Source organism: Amblyraja radiata, chromosome 35 (assembly GCF_010909765.2).
Source record: "Amblyraja radiata isolate CabotCenter1 chromosome 35, sAmbRad1.1.pri, whole genome shotgun sequence".
NCBI lineage: Eukaryota > Metazoa > Chordata > Chondrichthyes > Rajiformes > Rajidae > Amblyraja > Amblyraja radiata.
Window position 1 is genome coordinate 9,729,992 of NC_045990.1, and position 20,375 is coordinate 9,750,366.

At 45.5% G+C, this 20,375-nt stretch overlaps 3 protein-coding genes across 3 annotated transcripts in view; all 3 read right to left on the reverse strand.

Annotated features, from left to right (window-relative positions):
• The window catches only part of LOC116966134 (hepatic lectin-like), a 335,697-nt gene that overhangs the window by 85,300 nt on the left and 230,022 nt on the right, over nucleotides 1–20,375 (reverse strand). The gene's annotated exons all lie outside the window — the stretch shown is intronic.
• LOC116966131 (hepatic lectin-like) overlaps nucleotides 1–20,375 on the reverse strand; it is a 227,156-nt gene that overhangs the window by 21,433 nt on the left and 185,348 nt on the right. The gene's annotated exons all lie outside the window — the stretch shown is intronic.
• Nucleotides 14,194–19,383, reverse strand: LOC116966135 (CD209 antigen-like protein B). The gene is made up of 5 exons (XM_033012326.1): nucleotides 19,326–19,383; nucleotides 17,662–17,727; nucleotides 16,439–16,510; nucleotides 15,339–15,475; nucleotides 14,194–14,305 (listed from the first exon to the last, which is right to left on the reverse strand). Exons 1-5 carry the CDS (start codon nucleotides 19,345–19,347, stop codon nucleotides 14,300–14,302), a joined length of 303 nt encoding a protein of 100 aa, XP_032868217.1. The 5' UTR covers nucleotides 19,348–19,383; the 3' UTR covers nucleotides 14,194–14,299.

Consider the following 20,375-nt stretch of genomic DNA (forward strand, 5'->3'; position numbering starts at 1 on the left):
TCGACACCTAATTCACTTTCATATCTTTAGTATTAAAGAAGTTATGGCCATTTTCATACTGAAATTAGCATCTTGTTCCCTATTGCTTTTATTGCTTTCATTGACTTAACTCAAACGCTATGAACGCGGACAGTCAAAAGCCCATAACTTTCTTAAAAAGTAAGAGAACTGAATGAAAATGTCAGTTATTATAGATTAAAGCATTCTGAAACAAATATGAAACAATCTTACTTGAATGATCTGAAATTAAAGCATATAATTAGTTAGTTACCTAATTATAGCTAATTACAAAATTCAATTACTAGATCTAAACATCTATCCATTTCTTAATAAAAGGTTAACATTTTTAAATAGCCTAAGTGTCCAAATAACATTCACACAATAATTCACAATATAACATGATTTTTAAATCTCATTGTCATGAATTTATAGGCCACATGGAAGGAACTTAGTACTTAATTCCCGTTAATTAATGGCCATTTAAATCATCTTGCGAGTGAGATTTTGTGGGACGCGATCGTTTGGAACGTTGCGGCTGAGGTGAATTTAAACCCCATATCGGCAGGAAAAACACTGCCGGTTCGTATGGGGCCTTAATCACATTTTCGCCGATGAAATTTTGATTTAAGTAATCCTAAGAAGCAAGTTTATATGTAAAATAACCGACTTACCTTATGTTTTGTCCCCTACGTGAGATCCGTCCCGTTGTCGGCGTTGACAGCGTTAGAAGTAAATGTTTATTTAACTCCAGCGATTAAATTGTCCAGCCGGTTTTTTTTTAAACTTCCGAGAACGCAAGTCGGAACGATTTTTCAGCATCAGGTAGTAGCCCGAGAAAATAGGGCAATTGCCCAACTCTCCAAATTCCAAACTCCCACGGCAGAGGGAGAGTAAGTATGGTGATCATTGAAATGAGAAGATGCTTCAGAAATCAGAGGTGCAAAGTGACTTGGGACTTGGGAGTGCGTGTGCAGGATTCCCAAAAGATTAATTTTCACGTTAAATCGGTAGTAAAGAAGGCAATCACAATGTTGGCATTAATTTCGACGGGACTAGAATATAAAAACAAGGATGTAATCCAGAGGCTTTGAGAGACGCAGGTCAGGCCACATTTGGAATATTCTGAGGAGTTTTGAGCTCTGTGCCTGAGGAAGGATTAGTTAGCATTGGAGTCATTGAAATATTCCCGTCTGAAGCGGACTCCTCTGACATTTACCTCAATGTTTTCACAGATGTGCCTTCTTGTCCCGAGCAATGGACCAAGTTCAAGCAAAGTTGTTATGACTTTTCCTCAAGCACCTACACCTGGGTGGGGGCCAAAAGATACTGTGCATCATCCGACGCCCATCTTGTTGTCATTAACAATGCTGATGAACAGGTAGGAGTTTGTCTGTGATCACACATGCAGACAACGTTCCCTGCTAAGTGATAGTTTCGATCCACTACGAAGCGCGTTGCTATTCCCACTAGAAATTAAAGTAATGCTTGACCCGGACAGTTTGCGTTCACACGCGGGATAGTCTGAGCGCAATCACACACCACTTGCGTTTTCATGGAATCATCACCCGTTTCCTTGTATCGCATGAAATAGCGGCAGATATCTGGATCTGGATCTGGATCTGGGTGTAATACGCTGAAAAGCTATAGGTGGATCATCACTGAGCACTATGATGGAGAAGCTTTTGGAGTTGCATCTTTGTATGTGTTGATGTTTTGGAGATCTCTGATGCTGGCTGGAAGGGTATTCCAATCCCTTGCTGTCTTGAAGCAAAACGAGTTAGAAAGTGCTAATGAAGAGCCGTGCGGAATGATATAATGTCCAGGTTGCTAGCTTCTGGTTGACATGCCTATGGGTGCTTGGATTAACAGGATGTGTTCCTCCATCTTTACATCAATGGTGGTATTCTTGATCTTGTGGGATGTTGTCAGTCTGATGAGCTTGCGTCGAGTAGTAGGTGGATGAAGTTTAAGGTCCTTTATCATGCTGGAGACTGTGCTCTGCCACTTGTAGTTGTTAGATATGAACCTTGCTGCCCTGTATTGCTGGTATTCAAAGCACCAGGCTGAGCAACAAGGCCCCAGTAGCAGGGGTTTGGTGGGGGTGGGTATTGTGTGTGTGGTTGTTCGAGACCGGTTGTGGGCCGTGTTCTACGAGTTAACCTCCAAATGCAGAAAGAGCTTTCCGAAGTCCTACCTGATATTTAGGGCATCAGTTTTGTGACCAGGACATGTAAGCAGAAAAATGCAAAATACATATCCCTCTCACCCTATATCTGCGTATCATTTCTCTAGTTGTTAATAAATAAACGAGCGTTATAGAGCAGGATAATTAGTACACGGGGTTGTACATACAAGTAATGCAGTGCTGTCATCAGCTATTGTTTCCACATAAACTGAAATCCTTTCGTTTCCATGACAGAATTTTTTTGAGCAAAATTATCATGTCCAACGGTGGATTGGCCTGAGTGATTCGGCCTCTGAAGGTGACTGGCGCTGGGTAGATGGAACCGATTATACTTCCTCTGTAACGTGAGTTGCTCTCCGGTTGCACGTTGTGTTCAGTATCTGTGGTGTTGAATGTTAAAGAGAAAACACAATACTGTGTCAAAACCTTATAATCTACCTGGTGGCCGACAACCCAATGGCATGAACAATGAATTTCTAATTTCAGATGACTCTTAGGATTGCGAAGGAAAATCTCTCTTGTTGCATTAGAAGTGAACCCTCATTGACAATGCCCCTTCTTAGGAAAATGTAAAACTTCACCTTGCACTGTATAGACTGTCAGATGAGACACCAATCCACCCATGCCATGCTTGTTTCACCTTAACATTCCTTCCCGATTCTCAGCACAGCTCATCCTTTTGTGCTGATCTTTAGTCAGAGGGTCTAGGAGTCTAGGAAATTATTTGCCACAGAAGGCTGTGGAGACCAAGCCAATGGACATTTTTAAGGCACAAATGGATAGATTATTGATTAGTACAGTGTCAGAGGTCAATGGGAGAAGGCACGAGAATGGAGCTAAGAGGGAGAGATAGATCAGCCATGATTGAATGCCAGAGTAGACTTGATGGGCCAAATGGACACATTCTACTCATATTCCTAATGAGCTTGTGATCAAAGGCAGTGAAGGACAATCTCTCAATTTCCGGGGGCTAATCCATCCACAATAATTCTCATGGAGCATGACTCCACACAGGATAAAATAGACGTCATGGGAGGCAGTCCATTGACTATTCATCGTCGTTAATTTCCCCACCAGGTATGCACTGTGGCACCACCCTCACAACAAACCACATTGACCTCCAAGGCGCATGACAATAGCAACTCCCAAAGCCTCGTCCTCTTTCGCCAGAACGGATAGTAAGAGGAAAGGATTCCAACTAATTCCCTTGTTCCTTAAAAAATACATGTTGGAGTAACTCAGCAGGCCGGGCGGTATCTCTGGAGATCATGGATAGGCCACGTTTCGGGTCGAGATGCTACTTCTGATAGAAGCAGTAGGAGAGTTCCCAAAATTCCCTAAGTTTGGACATTAGGAACAGAGTGGAAACGGATGGTTATCGGGAGGGTAACACGAGAAACACTGCACAAAACGTTAAGGGCGGCTCCGAGGCGCAGCAACAGAGGTACAACGACAGATATCCCAGGTTCGGGTGCTGTCTGCAGGGAATTTGTTCGTTCTCCCCGTGACCTGCGTGGGTGTTCCCGGGTTCTCTGGTTTCCTCCCACACTCCAGTACAGTGTTGTAGACTGATTGGCTTGGTAAAATGATTGATCTATCTCTCCCTCCTAACCCCATTCTCCTGCCTTCTCCCCATAACCCCTGACACCCGTACTAATCAAGAATCTATCCCTTCCTTAAAAAATTCCATTGATGGGCTCCACAGCCTTCTGTGGCAAATAATTCTGCAGATTCACCACCATCTGACTAAATACATTCTTAAGGAATGTCCTTTAATTCTGAGGCTAGGGCCTCTAGTCCTAGACTCTCCCATGAATGGAATCATCCTCTCCACATCTATCCATTATTCGGTAAGTTTCAATAAGGTCCCTCCTCATCCTTCTAAACAGCAGCGAGTACAGGCCCAGTGCCGTCAAACGCTCATCATATGTTGCAGTCGTATAAGACGTTGGTGAGGCCGCATTTAGACTGTTGTGTTCAGTTCTGGGCACCATGTTGGAGTAACTCAGCAGGCCGGGCAGTATATCTTGAGATAGATGTTGTCAAACTGGAGAGCGTACGGAGAAGATTTACGAGAATGTTGCCAGGACTGGCGGGTCTGAGCTATGGGGAGAGGTTGAGTAGTCTGGGACTCTATTCCTTGGAGCGGAGGAGGATGAGGGGTGACTTTATAAAAGTGTATAAAACCATGAAAGGAATGGATCTGTATACGGATGGAGTTTCTTGGCCAGAGTTGGGGAATCGAGCACAAGAGGACATATGTTTAAGGTGAAGGGGAAACGATTTAATAGGATCTGAGGGGTAAATTGCTCACACCAATAGTGGCGGATGTAAGGAACAATCTGCCAGAGGAGGTAGTTGAGACAGGGACTTCCTAATATAAAAAAGACAGTTAGACAGGTACTTGGGCGGGACAGGTTTAGAGAGATATGGACCACACGCGGGAAGTTGGGAGTAGTGTAGCTGGGACATGTTGGTCGGTGAGGGTAAGTTAGGCCGAAGTGCCCGTTTCCACTCTGTATCACTCTATGACTCAATGAACACCTATTAGTCGAATGTCGGGAGCGAGAGGTAAAAGGAGACACGCCAGTGTCTTTGAGCGAGATGGCAGCCGCTTCATAAAGGAATGGTGGTCCCTGCAGAAACACTCAAAGAGTTTCCATGTTTCCGATACTGAATAAGGTGACATTGCCTGTATTAAGCGCTCAACCCAGCCGTCTGTACAACCCACGGCAAAGATTGCTACAGAACTGGACCAGTCCTCAATTATCCAACGGCCCATTCATTTATCTTCTTCCTCCCTCAGGTTTTGGGCGCATGGTGAACCCAATGGTCACAAGGACTACGACGAAGACTGCGCAGTGGTCTCTAAAGATGGATCGTGGCGCGATTGGCCATGTAATTCCAAGCACCCCGTCATATGTGAAAAACCAGCGCAGTGATCTTTCCATTGGTGTTATAGAGGGGACAAAGCGGACAGTGCGTCCGGCTGTAAATGTCCCCCCGCACATGTGTATCAGGTGTGCGACCATTACCTGAGATTGGCCACTTGACTGAGTCGGCCGCGCTCTCCCTCCCTTCCTTTCCCCGCTGCACCCACTTTAAAGCCCACTGCTGAGATTCCGTTTTGCTTCATTATCATAACACGGCATTGAAAATCCCGCTTGCAGAAATATGTAGGAAGGAACTGCAGATGTCGGTTTACACCGAAGATAGACACGGAATGCTGGAGTAACTCAGCGGGACAGGCAGCATCTCCGGATAGAAGGAATGGGTGACGTTTCGGGTCGAGACCCTACTTCAGACTGAGAGTCAGGGGAGAGGGAGACACGGAGATAAGGAAGTGTAAGGTGTGAACGAGAGATCAAAGGGGACGATGGCCAAGGAGAATGTAGGATAGATCATTGTTAGCTGAAGGGAAGGTGACAACCAAGGCGTACAATCAGTAAAATGGAATCAAGAGGACAGTCATGTCGGAATAAGGAATGCAGAAATGTCGGAATAAGAGTCACAATCCGAAACGTCGCCAATCCATGTCCTTCAGAGATGCTGCATGGCCCGCTGAATTACTACTAAATTACCTAATGGACCAGTTGTCAGCGTTCCACTCGCATATAAGATGGTCACTTCCTTCATCCCGCCGCTTGTCTGTGCAAAGCTCAATTAAATATGTTATTCGGCGGGCAGCAACTTTAACTGGGCTTCTATGAGTGAACATGCTTCATTTTCTGTCACCGACACGGTAGCAAGTTGAAAACAATGCGCTCACACAATCTCTAACATAAGCCACACCTCTGAAAGGATCAGCGCATCTCCAAAGTCTTCCCACACACGCACAACATCTTGGTCCTTAACCCTACAGTCGCAGTAGTCATTCCCTCCCGACCCCCACTGTCCCAGGTGTTCAGGAGAAACCAGGACCTTGGGGACCGTGAAATGAACGGTCCTCTCATCTGAGGAGTCTGTAGATTGTATAAACCGCTGATAAGCGCCATTCTCTGCCAGCGTGTCTCTGTTAATCCTAATGCTCAATAAAGGAACTTTGTTTGACTGCGTGTGTTTGGCTCAACGTTCTTCTGGTCAGTAGTCGCAGAGGTCAAGAGAGACGCTTCCTGTAACTAACATGTTCTGCGTTTCTATTTATATTTTTATTTTTATTAGAAGTACAATAATATGATACCATAGGTAGCTACTATATATTGACATGTTACAATTCGTGTACAGCTTCTTATTGTTTTTATTTTAACAATAAAAAGGAGGCAGAAAAAGAATAGGAAAGAAATAGAAAAGTGTGTGATATCAGGAAGTGAGAAAAGGAAAATGTGAAAAGAAAGAAAATGAAGAGAAAAGAAGCAGAGGTAGAAAGCAGAAGAATAAAGGAGAGATAGCTATTTGTTATTCTTGATCACCATTCACCCAGTCCTGAAATGGATCGTTTCTACGTTTGTATTTTTTTCAGGAAGTCACGGATCTGAAGATATTTAAAGTATTGGTTATTTTTCAGCTTGTAATTTGATTGTAATTGTTGAAATGATAACAAGTTTCCCATTTCCTACATATCACCAATCCGTATAATTCCCAGTTTTTCCAATTGGTTATATGTTCTATCAGTAAAAGATGGTTTAAATGCTGGATTATTAACTAATGGAGTTAAAAGTGATAGATTTATTAATTTTAGAGTTAATTTTATTTGTTTCCAAATTTGTATTGTATTATGGATGATTGGGTTCTTCTTGTATATTGTGTTGTTCATTTTTATCGGGGAGAAGAGGATCGCTCCTACATTAAAAGGAGAACAGTCCTCTTTCTCCATTTTTATCCATTCTGACTGTTGGGCAGAACTGTCCAACCAATAGATTATATTTTTCATATGCACTGCCCAGTAGTAGTACAAAAAGTTCGGGAGTGAAAGTCCCCCAGCATCTTTTGGTTTACACAAATGTTTTCTTTGGATTCTATGAGATTTAAAGTCCCAAATGAAAATTGTAATATTAGATTCTAGCTTTTGAAATAAGTTGTTTGGTATGTATAATGGTATTATTTGGAATAGGTATGATATTTGTGGTAAAAATAATAATTTTTATAGCGTTTATTCTGCCTATTAAGGACAATGGCAATGTTTTCCAGAATTTAATCTGTGCATTCAGTTTAGTTAATAACGGCATGAAATTAGCATTAAATAATGATTTATATTTTCTAGTAATTTGGATACCCAAGTATTTAAAATTTTCTGTTGCGATTTTAAAGGGAAATTGTAATAAATGTGTCGATTCTTGAGGTTTTAACGTCATCATATCACTTTTATTCCAGTTTATTCTATAATCTGCAATAGATCCAAATTCCTCTATTAAGTATAATACATTTGGTAAAGTAGTTTACGATTTTGTGATGTATAAAAGTATATCGGCTCCGTAAAGTGGGATTTTATTATTTGTATCTTTGGTATTGTATCCCCCAATATTCGGATGAGTTCTTATGTTTCTGCTATGGGCTCTATCACAAGGAAAAATAGCAGGGGTTATAGTGCACATCGCTGTCTATTGCCCCTTGATAATTGGAATTTTGAAGATAATGTGGTGCGTGGGTCTCGAAAGGAGGCACGAAGTCCAGTGTTTTGAGAAGCACCTTTATTATATTCCTCCCGGTTGTAGGCAAGACGAAACTAGAGGAAGTTGGCACCCAAACCCCTGCCTTTTAAACCCTCCGGCTGAGGGCCGCCTCCGGACTGCACCACTCCTGTGCCGAGGGGTTCGGCAGTATAATGGCACGACCCTTAGGAGCCGCCACAGGACCCCCCCCCCTCAGAACCAGAGGCACAAAACGCACCGGCGGGCGCACGACCCGGCCGGCCCGCGTGCGGAAGTCAGCAGATCCCGGGGCTTGCGGGGGCGTAGGTGGAGGGACAGGTCGAGGGACCGGCGGAAGGACAGATGGAGTGACAGGTGGAGGGAGTCGTGAGGGGGGGGGCGCCCTCGGGGCCGAGGTTGGGCAACCAGCACCGGCTGGTCAATGTCCAGGTGCGCCGGCTTCAAACGGTCAATCGACACGGCCTCCGGCCGGCCCGCCATGTCCAGGACAAAAGTCGACTGCCCGTGTTCCAGCACCCGGAACGGGCCCTCGTATGGCCTCTGGAGTGGCGTCCGGTGGGCATCACGGCGCAGGAAAACATACGGGCAGTCCGTGAGGGCCAATGGCACGTGTGGGCGAAATGTCCCATGACGGGACATCGGGACGGGTGCGAGCCTGCCAACTCGCTCGCGAAGGCGTTGAAGGGTGGAGGAGGGCGTTCCCTGCTGCTCCGGCGCCCACGGCACGAACTCCCCGGGCACTGTGAGTGGCGACCCGTACACGAGCTCCGCCGATGATGAGGCCAAGTCCTCTTTGGAAGCGGTCCGGATGCCCAGCATGACCCACGGCAACTCGTCCATCCAGTCTGGGCCGGAGAGTCGTGCCTTCAATGCCACCTTTAGCTGCCGGTGGAACCTCTCCGCCAGACCGTTAGCTTGCGGGTGGTAAGCCGTGGTGTGGTGCAGCCGCACACCCAGCAAGCGAGCCATGGCTGACCACAGCTCGGAGGTGAACCACATCTATCCGCTACGTCGAGGGGAAAGAGAACCGGATGGCCGACGCATTGTCCCGCCCCGCTATAAACGCCGTGTTCGAGGTGGCGCCCCGAATGGACTATTCTGCTCTGGCGGCGGCACAGCTCACGGACGATGAGGTGCCCGCCTACCGGACTGCCATCTCCGGCCTCCGCCTTGAGGATGTCCCTCTCGGTCCTGAGGGAGTGACAATCCTGTGCGATGTGTCGTCCGGTCAGCCGCGCCCCATCGTCCCTGCCACCTGGCGCCGGAGTGTGTTCGAGGTGATCCACGGACTGGCTCACCCATCAATACGGGCGACAACGGCACTGGTGGCAGCTCGTTTCATGTGGCACGGTCTGCGCAAGCAGGTTGCCTATTGGGCTCGCACCTGCATTCCGTGCCAGACGGCAAAAATCCAGCGCCATGTCCGCGCACCTCTCCAGGAGTTTGGTCTACCTCACCGGCGATTCGACCATCTCCACGTGGACATTGTGGGGCCTCTTCCGCCGTCCCGGGGCATCGCCCACGTCGGGGTCACCAATGTGGTGCGTGGGTCTCGAAAGGAGGCACGAAGTCCAGTGTTTTGAGAAGCACCTTTATTATATTCCTCCCGGTTGTAGGGAAGACGAAACGAGAGGAAGATGGCACCCAAACCCCTGCCTTTTAAACCCTCCGGCTGAGGGCCGCCTCCGGACTGCACCACTCCTGTGCCGAGGGGTTCGGCAGTATGATGGCACGACCCTTAGGAGCCGCCACTATAACATATTATTGGTTAGTATTCTTGCCGTCGGCTTGTCATATAATAATTTTACCCATAGAATGAAATTCTCTCCGATGTTAATTTTTTGCAGTACTTTATACAAATGGTACCATTTTACTTGATCAAATGCTTTCTCTGCGTCCAGAGAAACAATTGATACATCTTCTTCTATTTTATGTGAATACATTATATTAAACAAGCGTCTCAGATTATTAATGAGTATCTTTTAGGTATGAACCCCGTTTGATCTGGGTTTATTAATTTACTAATATATTTACGCAATCTTCTCGCCAGGATCTTTGCTAGAATTTTCTGATCTGTATTTAAAAGTGCTATAACTCTATATGAACCTGGTTCTTCGGGGTCTTTATCTTTTTTAGGTATAAGCGTAATAGTTGATTTCGCTAGTGTTTCTGGTAGTATTTTTTCTTTAAAGGCAAGGGTATATAGTTTTTGTAAACATGGAATGATTATCGCATGGAATCTCTTATAAAATTAATTGTTAAAGCCATCTGGTCCAGGCATCTTGCCATTTTTCAGCGAATTTATTGTTTCCTCTATTTCTTCAAGTGTAATCTGAGTTCCTAGTTCCTCCTGTTCCGAGGGGTCAGGTTTTGGAAGGTTACATTTATCTAAGAAGTTTGTAATTTTATTGTCATCTGTTTTAGATGTGTACAAGTTTTGTTTAAATTGGGCAAATCTTTTGTTAATATCTTTAGGTAGTGTTAAAAATTCACCGTTCTCTGATTTAATTTTAATAATTGTGTTTTCCTTTTCTCGTTTTTTCAGTTGACGAGCGAAAAGTTTATGTGGTCTATCACCGAATTCAACATTTTCCTGTTTTGTAATTTGGAATAGTCTTACCACTCTTGCCGATAAAATTCTGTTTAATTTAAATTTCAATAATGTTAACTTATTATGTTTATCTGTATTTGGGTCTTTGGCATTGTCTAACTCTAATTGTCTGATTTCTTGTTCTAACTTCAATTGTTCTACATTATTTTTTTTAATTAGGAAGGTTTGATATGAAATTATAACGCCTCTAAATAGTAAAAGCAATGTCAGCATTTATTTGTTCCTCAAATCTATGGGCAACATCACCAGATGTTCAGGCATTAACACTTGCAGTGAAATTGTGAATGTGGATTATGTATGATGAGTTGTCCACTGAAGCTATACTTCCCATTGTGTTCTGATGCATTCTCACACTCTTCCCCTCTCTTTCCACAAATTCCACCCCAACCCCACCTGTCCTCTCTCAATTTGATTGTTTGCTCTCACACCACCACTCTGCCCAAAATCTATAGTCTCACGCACTGTTTCTCTCACTCAGCCCCCTCCCCTCACAACCACCCTTTCCCTCTTCCCAGATCCCTCCTGATCCCCATTTGACTCTCCCCCCTTTTTCTCTCCATGCTCACTCCATTCTTTCACCATTCGTCCCCCTCGCTTTCTCCACACTCCAGGCACCAGCTTTCCTCTCTCTCCACACATTGCCCCTGACTGTCTCCCTGTGTCATCGCATCTCTCTCACATCCTCCCCCTGTTTACGCAATCTCCCTCTCTCACCATCACATACCCTCACCACACTCCAACACTGTCTCTCACTTCCTCTCTCATTTCGTGTAACCCTCCCACGCACTTGTTTGTCTCCCATCATTCTCCACCCACCCAATCTCCACACACCAACTTCTCCATCAAAGTCATTTCCCCATGTTGGCTGTCTGTGCGGAGTTTGTGGGTTCTCCTCCTGACCACGTGGGTTTTGACTGGGTGCTCCGGTTTCCACCCACACTCCAAAGGCATGCAGGTTCGCAGGTTAATTTAGCTTTGGTAGAAATTGTACATTGTCCCCAGTGTGTAGGATAGTGCTAGTGTATGGGGTGATCGATGGTTGGCCGAAGGGCCTGTGGGCGGAAATCAGAGCACCTGAAGGAAACCCAGGCGGATTCGGGGAGAATGTGCAAACTCCATACAGACAGCACCCCGAGTCAGAATCGAACCTCCATCTCTGGTGCTGTAAGGCAGCAACTCTACTGCTGTGCCACTGTGCTGCCCGCCTGACCATACTCATTCCATACTAGGCTATCTCTCTGACCATACCCCAACTTCCTCTTTCACAATCTCCTATCTCTCCATGTTGCTTTGCTCACACCCTCACCTTCCTCTTTTCATACTGTCCCCCAGCTCTGCACTCTGCCAGTCTTTTTGTCCGAATGCCCTTCTCACAATATCCGCTAGCGACCGGGGCTGGGAAAAAAGAGGAGGACAAAAAGGGGAGAGAGAGAGAGCGCGAGAGAGAGCAGAGCCGAGAACGAGAGAGAGAGAGAGCGCGAGAGAGAGAGAGAGCGAGAGAGAGAGCGAAGAGAGCGAGAGGAGAGAGAGAGAGAGCGAGGAGAGAGAGACTCGAGAGAGAGAGCAGAGAGATATCCTCTAACGCTCCCGAGCTTCACCTCTCCCTCCATCTCTCTCTCTCTCCCTCTCTCTCTTCCTTCCCCCCTCTCTCACTCTCCGTCCTCGCCCTCACTCTATCTCTCTCCCTCTAAAACTATCACACTTTCTCCGCATTATCCCCTCTCTTCCTACGGGTCCCTTATATTGCATCAACATTGAATTCTCCCAATGTTGCTAGCCCTTGCTGTCTCCTCCTCTTCCTTAACCCTCTAGCTGTCTCCTCCCACCCTCCCATCCGCCCGCCCTCGGGCTCCTCCCCCTCCTCCCCTTTTCCTTCTTTCTCCCACCCCCCATCAGTCTGAGGAAGGGTTTCGGCCCGAAACGTCGCCTATTTCATTCGCTCCATAGATGCTGCTGCACCCGCTGAGTTTCCCCAGCAATTTTGTGTACCTTCGATATTCCAGCATCTGCAGTTCCCTTTTGAACACTTCATTTATGAAGGGGCGGATTTAGTTTAGTTCAGAGATGCAGAGCGGAAACAGGCCCTTCGACCCACCGGGTCCGCACCGACCACCGATCCCCGCACATTTAACGCCCCTGTCCCACTTAGGAAACCTGAACAGAAACCTCTGCAGTCTTTGCGCCCCACCCAAGGTTTCCGTGCGGTTCCTGGTTGTTGCAGGTGGTTGCTGGAGGTTGCAGGTACTGGAAGCAGGTAGGAAGATTGACATAAACTTCCGGGAACCGCACGGAAACCTTGGGTGGGGCGCAAAGTCTCCAGAGGTTTCCGTTCAGGTTTCCTAAGTGGGACAGAGATATTAAGGTACTTCATTTTATTCTGAGGCGATGACCTCTAGTCTTAGATTTTTCCACTAGTGGAAACATCCTCTCCACATCTACTCTATCCAAGCATTTCACTATTCGGTAAGTTTCAATGAGGTCGCCCCCTCATCCTTCTGAAATCCAGCGAGTACAGGCACAGAGCCGTCAAACGCTCATTAACACTGTTAACCCACTCACTCCTGTGATCAACGGGGCCGAATGTGGCTGCGTCAGACATCGACCACGCTCATTTATTGAACTACCAATGTGACCCCTTTTCAGGACCAGGCTCCAATTACACGGATAGGGTTGTTAACAGGAGATGGGAGCTGAAGGAGCGAAGGTATTCGTAATGGAAAGTTAACACAAGTAAGACTGGATAGACTAGGCTTGTACACGCTAGAATTTAGAAGATTGAAGGCGGATCTTATAGAAACTTACAAAGTTCTTAAGGGGTTGGACAGGCAAGATGCAGGAAGATTATTCCCGATGTTGGGGAAGTCCCAAACTCGGGGTCACAGTTTAAGGATAAGAGGGAAGTCTTTTAGGACCGAGATGAGAAAATCATTTTTTACACAGAGAGTGGTGAATCTGTGGAATTCTCTGCCACAAAAGGTAGTTGAGGCCAGTTCATTGGCTATATTTAAGAGGGAGTTAGATGTGTCCCTTGTGGCTAAAGGGATCAGGGGGTATGGAGAGAAGGCAGGGATGGAATACTGAGTTGCATGATCAGCCATGATCATATCGAATGGAAGTGCAGGCTCGAAGGGCCGAATGGCCTACTACTGCACCTATTTTCTATGTTTCTAAATGCAGATAATGTTTTACAAAACAAACGAGACAAAGTGCTGGAATTACTCATTGGGTCAGACAAAATCTCAGATAGGTATCATTTTTTAACCAGGGCTCTTCTTCAGACTTCATGAGTTACTCCAGCACTTCGTGTCTTTTTTAAGAAAGATCCTGGAGGAAAGATTCTCCAGAACCAACGGCCACAGTCCTAGAATAAAACTGAGGTGAGAAAAAAATAATTTCACCCAGAGAGTTGTGAATTTATGGAATTCCCTGCCACAGGGAGCGGTGGAGGCCAAATCACTGGATGGATTTAAGAGAGAGTTAGATAGAGCTCTAGGGGCTAGTGGAATCAAGGGATATGGGGGGAAGGCAGGCACGGGCTATTGATACGGGACATTCAGCCATGACCACAATGAATGGCGGTGCTGGCAAGAAGGGGCGAATGGCCTCCTCCTGCACCTATTTTCTATGTTTCTATGTTTCTAAGGAGGTTTCCAGAATGATGGAAGCTGGTGGAAGGTGTGGGTCAGTGGCACAGGGCAACCTCCAACATATGTTGGTCATTAACAATATGTATGTTCTGAAATAAAAGAGGACTGGAATGGTCGCGAGTGTAAGTACTGTATCTTACCGTGGGATGCTAAGCAGCACTTACTTTACATTCGAGCCATAATGTGTCCCATCCATCCAACGCCAGGTGCCTTCCACAGCAGTGTCATGGAGTCCAATCCAGGAATAAGAATACACATTCCGCCCAATCTACGTCTGACGGATAAGAACAATGTCTCAATGTGAACAGATGTCTCGTGTTAGCGGCGCAAGCAAAGGATTTTCTGTGCGGCAGTCACGGTGGCGCAGAGGTCGAGTTGCTGCCGTGCCAGCATTGGCTCGACGGCTGAAGGGCCTGTTTTTATTCTGTATCTTCCAAAGATCCATTGAAATGCTTCTCATTATGCTGCATGGAATGAATAAATGTATGGCATGATATGATAAAGGAGGCAGAAATGTAGACTTGAAGAGTCATGGGGTCATAAAGGCAACCTGGCCTGACTAGTCTGAAGAAGGGCTTCAGCCCAAAATGTTGCCTATTTCCTTCGCTCCATAGATGCTGCTGCACCCGCTGAGTTTCTCCAGCATTTTTGTGTACCTGGCCTGACCTTGTCGTTGCAAACCAGCAATGCCCATCTATGCTAGTTAAATGTCCACGTTTTTCACCCATCTCATTCCCTATCCAAGCGTGAAGAGTAAAGAGCGTTTTATTGTCATAGTATGTCCCAGATAGAACAATGAAATTCTCACGCAGCAACACAGCAGAATATGTAAACATAGTGCACTGTAAACAATATAATAAATGAGAAAAAAATCATTTTTTCCAAGAAATGTTGGATCAAATTTGAGAATTGGAATATGTCAGTGATCTCAGGGAAGTTGTACGAGGATACACACACTGTGCAATCATAACAATAAAAGTCAAGTTCAAGTTCGTGAGTTTATTGTCATGTGTCACTGTATAGGACAATGAAATTCTTGCTTTGCTTCAGCACACAGAATATAGTAGGCATTTACTACAAAACAGATAAGTGTGTCCATATACCATAATACCATATACCATAATAATATGGTATATGGAACCATGTAGTCCAGAGATTATTTGAGGTTGTAGTGTGTAATAGCCTAATAGGTGTAATGAAGAGGCTATTCCTGAACATCCAGGATGCTCCTGAACCTGGACTGCATCCGGATGTAATAATGTAATTGGCAAGTGGTCCAACCCAAAGATCATGATCTTTGGTCCTACCTGCTCCAGATTACTGTTAATGACCAAGAGCTTGGCTTTCATCATGGCACAGACGTCTTCAGCTTCACCCCACTCTTTTTTACCCGATGAAAAGTAATAAAGTCTTCCATTGAAACGTATCCATTGCTGGGACAACTCTGTGGGGACATTTAAATGCAAGTTAGAAGCACTTGAGAACTTTAGAGACTCACAATTCTCCCCCCCCCCCCCCCCCCCCCTCACTCAGATTTTTCACATGGAATATATTTGCATATTGTTGCACACAAATACAAGCGATTAACCCCGCATATTGCATTACTTAAAGGGCCGTCACCAATCCAAGCTCTCACCAATCTGCAACCCTACGATCAAAGACTATTACATCTCAACAAATAAAGGAATGTGGGGTTAAAGAGGCTCAAAGATTCTGTGCCTTGATGAACAATATCTGGGGGATTAACATTGATCTGGAGCAGGTCAGGCCCACTTACATCAGGATAGTGAATGTTTAAAGGGACGGGTGATAAATGGTGAAGTTAAACTAGCGTGGATGGGCAGTATCCAGGAACACACACGAACACCCGTCCTCGACTAACTTCAGTGCCCACTGAACTGCATCGGTTCCCCGGGCAAACGACACCTGAGTTACTGACTTCTGATCCTTGCACCAAACCCCCACCAGGCTTTACACCCCCTCCCACCCCGATCCGTATCTACCTCCCCTTCTCGGAAACCTTCTCCTACAACTTCCCAGAGATGACTGGCATATTCCAATTCTCAAATTTGATCTAACATTTCGTGGAAATATAGAAACCACGGGGCCTCTGGCCTTCCACGTACACTTCCCTTTCAGGGCAGCTAATATCCTTGGATGAGTAGGGACAAGTAACTGAGTGGGTTTAACTCCCCATCCCATATAACATCATAATATAGGATAAATGTCTGTCGGCACTGGGCATGTACTCGCTGGAGTTTAGAAGAATGAGGGGGGACCTCATTGAAACGTACAGAATAGTGAACGACTTGGATAGAGTGGATGTGGACAGGATGTTTCCACTAGTGGGAGAGTCTAGGACTAGAGACCAGTTGTGGACGAGTCATTAAATGATGGCTATACTTACTCTCCTTCAATTTTGTAATCTCAGCCCGAAGATCGGCGACTGTGATGACGTTCTTCGCAAGGGTTACTGCAACTGAAGAGGGGCAACAGTTTAGATTGGGAGCCTGTGTCTCAATGAACTTGTATCGGAGCCAACACTCCGGGTTCCTTCCATAGTTCAGAGATAGACGCAACAAAGCTTGAATAACTCAGGCAGCATCTTTGGAGAGATGTAACGGGTGTTGTTTCGGGTCGAGACCCCTCTTCCTCAGACGGAAACTGCCGGTGTCACATCCACCATCTCAACATTTCCACTCCCCTTGCCTGCTCTAACCCAGTGGTTCCCAACCTTATTTAGCTCATGGCCCCCTTGGGATCTTTTAATTTTTCTGTGCCCCCCCTCCTGACATTATTAGTGGAAAAAAACTACTTCAATATTATAATACCTTCCATAAAAATATCAATTCATTGCACATATATTCTCTTTTATTCTATTCCACAAACATCAAAAATATTTTGTGGCTTCAATAAAACAACCATATATAATCATATATTAAAAATATATTTCAACTACATTGATTTAAATTTATTAGAACTGAAATTTAGGAGGCAACAGGGTGGTAGCTATATGGCTCCCTTCATTGTCCCTGTGGCCCCCTAAATCCCAAAATTTTTCTGTTGCCCTCCTGAAATGTGCCATGGCCCCTTTGGCCCCAGGTTGGGAATCACTGCTCTAACCTATCCTCCTCCCTCTTACCTTAGTTCACCTGAAGCCTACAAAGTGGTGTTCTCTAACCCCTTTACTCATATTCACCTCTCCTGCAGCAGCTAGAATCCCGGAAAATTGTTTTCTCTTCTTTTGAAAGTCGGGAGAAGCGAGGAGAGAAATTGAAGGTAGATAAAAATGCTGGGTAAACTCAACGGGTGAGGCAGCTTCTATGGAGCAATTGCATAGGTGACGTTTCGTGGCGAGACCGAAAAATTGAATGATCACCGCAAATCTCAACCCGTTTAACCCGGGTAAATTGTTGGGCGGGATTAGCAATGCCCTGCATTCATATTATAGGAGTAGGATTAGTCCATTCCGCCCATCAAGTCTACTCCGCCATTCGATTGTGGCTGATCTATCTTTCCCTCTCAACCCCATTCCCCTGCCTTCTCCCTATAACTCCTGGCACACTTACTAATCAATTGTTTCCTGAATGAAGTCAGAGCTGAAAGGTCTCTGCTGACAATTAAACTCACGGTTATCTATCTGTGAAATCCCAGCATGAAGTTCGGCCAGTGAACTGTTCATCTCATCAGGAAGTCCTGCAAATGAAAGAAGGGCAACAAATCAAACTATGGGGGCCGGCCCATAGTAAGGTCGTTCCGGTCGCGCCTACAGATTTACTGAGATCGCAGAGATATTCGCCAGTACATCTGTAATGGTAATGTCATAAAGAATAGGAGTAGAATTAGGCCATTCGGCCCATCAAGTCTACTCCGCCATTCAATCATGCTAATCTATCTCTCCCTCCTAACCCCAATTCTCCTGCCTTCTCCCCATACCCTCTGACACCTGTACTAATCAAGATTATATCTATCTCTGCCTTAGACATATCCACTGGCTTGGCCTCCACTGCTTTCTGTGGTAAAGAATTCCACCAGATTCACCACCCTCTGACTAAAGAATGTAAAAGATTAAAACGATGTCCTGTGTCCAATGCCTCAGAACTTGAATAATTGCGAGCAAACTTGGTGCGCTAGGGGGTATATCAGTGGGTGGAGGTGGGTACGAGATCGCAAATGTGTGGCATCGCCATGTTGTTGTGACTTCAGGATGCCCCCAGCAATGATACATGGACCAATGCCTCTAAAATGCCAATACAATCTTGCCCAGAGCAGATGAATCGAGGACAAGGGGACCTAGGTGTAAGGTGAAGGGGAAAGATTAATAGGAATCCGAAGGGTAATTTTTTTCACACAAAAGGTGGTTGGGGTATGGAACGAGCCACCAGAGGAGGTGGTTAAGGAATGGACTATCCCAACGTTTAAGATACAGATACATTGATAGGACAGATTTGGAGGGATATGGGCACATCGATGGGCTTCGAAGTGCTTTCATACTTCACAAATGCCCTTGAACCCAAACAGGTAGACAAAATGTGCTGGAGAAACTCAGCGGGTGCAGCAGCATCTATGGAGCGAAGGAAATAGGCAACATTTCGGGCCGACACCCTTCTTCTTTAACCCAAACACATGTTCGAAACCAATTTCAGACTACGGGTGAGAGGTTCTTTCTTATTTTTATTCGAATGCTTAAAAAAATACTTGAAATCTGAGCCGCCTAGTTTCAGGCTCATCTACTTAGGGGAGTATAGGTTTAAGGTGAAGGGAGAATGATTTACTAGGGGTAACATTTTCACACAAAGGATAGTGGGTGTATGGAACAAGCTGCCAGATGAGGCATTTGAGGTAAGGACTGCCCCAGCATTTAAGAAACAGTTAGACACAGGTACATGGATCGGACAGGTTTGAATGGATATAGACCAAACAAGGGCAGGTCGGACTAGTGTAGCTGGGACATGGTGGCTGGTGTGAGCAAGTTGGGCAGAAGGGTCTGTTTTCACCCTGTATCACTCTATGACTCTTAGTAGGTGTTACTAAACACCTAAAAATAAACAAAAACACCCCGTTAACCCGATGTTTATTACTTAACACTTTCTTATTTAACATAAATCACAATTATCTGCAGTGATGCCACACTGCAGACTTCCATGCGGGTTCGGTGCCAGCTTCACAGCTCCGGACACAAAGCAAACGGTGGTTAAACGACAAGTAGACAGGTACATGGATGTTTCCTTGCTGTCTAACCACCTGCTTCAATACCATGACAGAGATCGGTCAGGTTGAATTTACACACTCACCCGCGGCTCGCACACTGTCCATCGGAAAATCAACACCCGACCTCTTCGTTTCACTCAACCCCCGTGTCACTGAAATGGAAACAAGGCTTTGGTTCTCATGTCTCCGACACAATTATCCTCCACCACAACGCCACGGCACTTTGCTATCCATTGTTCGAGGCAGACAATGAAATAGAAATGTTCTGCTTGAACTGTCTTAGATCACAGCTGCGAATACCCTGTCCCATATAGGAAACCTGAACGGAAACCTCTATAGACATTGCGCCCCACCCAAGGTTTCCGTGCGGTACCCGGAGGTTCCCGGAGGTTTTTTTCAGTCTCCCTACCTGCTTGCACTACATGCAACCTCCGGGAATCGCACAGAAACCTTGGGTGGGGCGCAAAGTCTACAGAGGTTTCCATTCAGGTTTCCTAAGTGGGACAGGGGCTCAAGATTTGGTTATTTAGACCTCTGTAGAAAGTTGGAATAATCTGCTATTGTGACCGTCGTAAAATAGAGACCGGGGAGGGGGGGGGGGTGGAGTTCAATAAGAAACATCGGTTAACAGGATGCTTTATATTATTTTTAAATAACACATATTGGAGTCATAGAGTCATCGAGGGATACAGTGTGGAAATAGAAGATAGACAAAAATGCTGGAGAAACTGAGCAGGTGCAGCAGCATCTATGGAGCGAAGGAAATAGGCAACGTTTTGAGAGGAGAAAAAAGGACCCAGATTTTGAGCAAACCCAAATTTCACTTGATATTATATTACCGTCTACATAGACCTTCAGCTGATATCAGGTCCTCCCTTGGAAAGGGGAAGGGTCTCGACCCGAAACATCACCCATTCCTTCTCTCCAGATATGCTGACTGCCTCGTTGAGTTACTCCAGCTTTTTGTGCCTATCTTCAGCTCCTCCATTTCTCTCGACAATGGAATTATTGTCACTTCTGAAATTAACGCGTTATTAACAATTAATTACTGAAATTAACATATTCCTCAACCGGCGTTTGAAACTGATCAGAGTTACAAGCACTGGGAAACTAAACTACAAGGGAAAAGATAA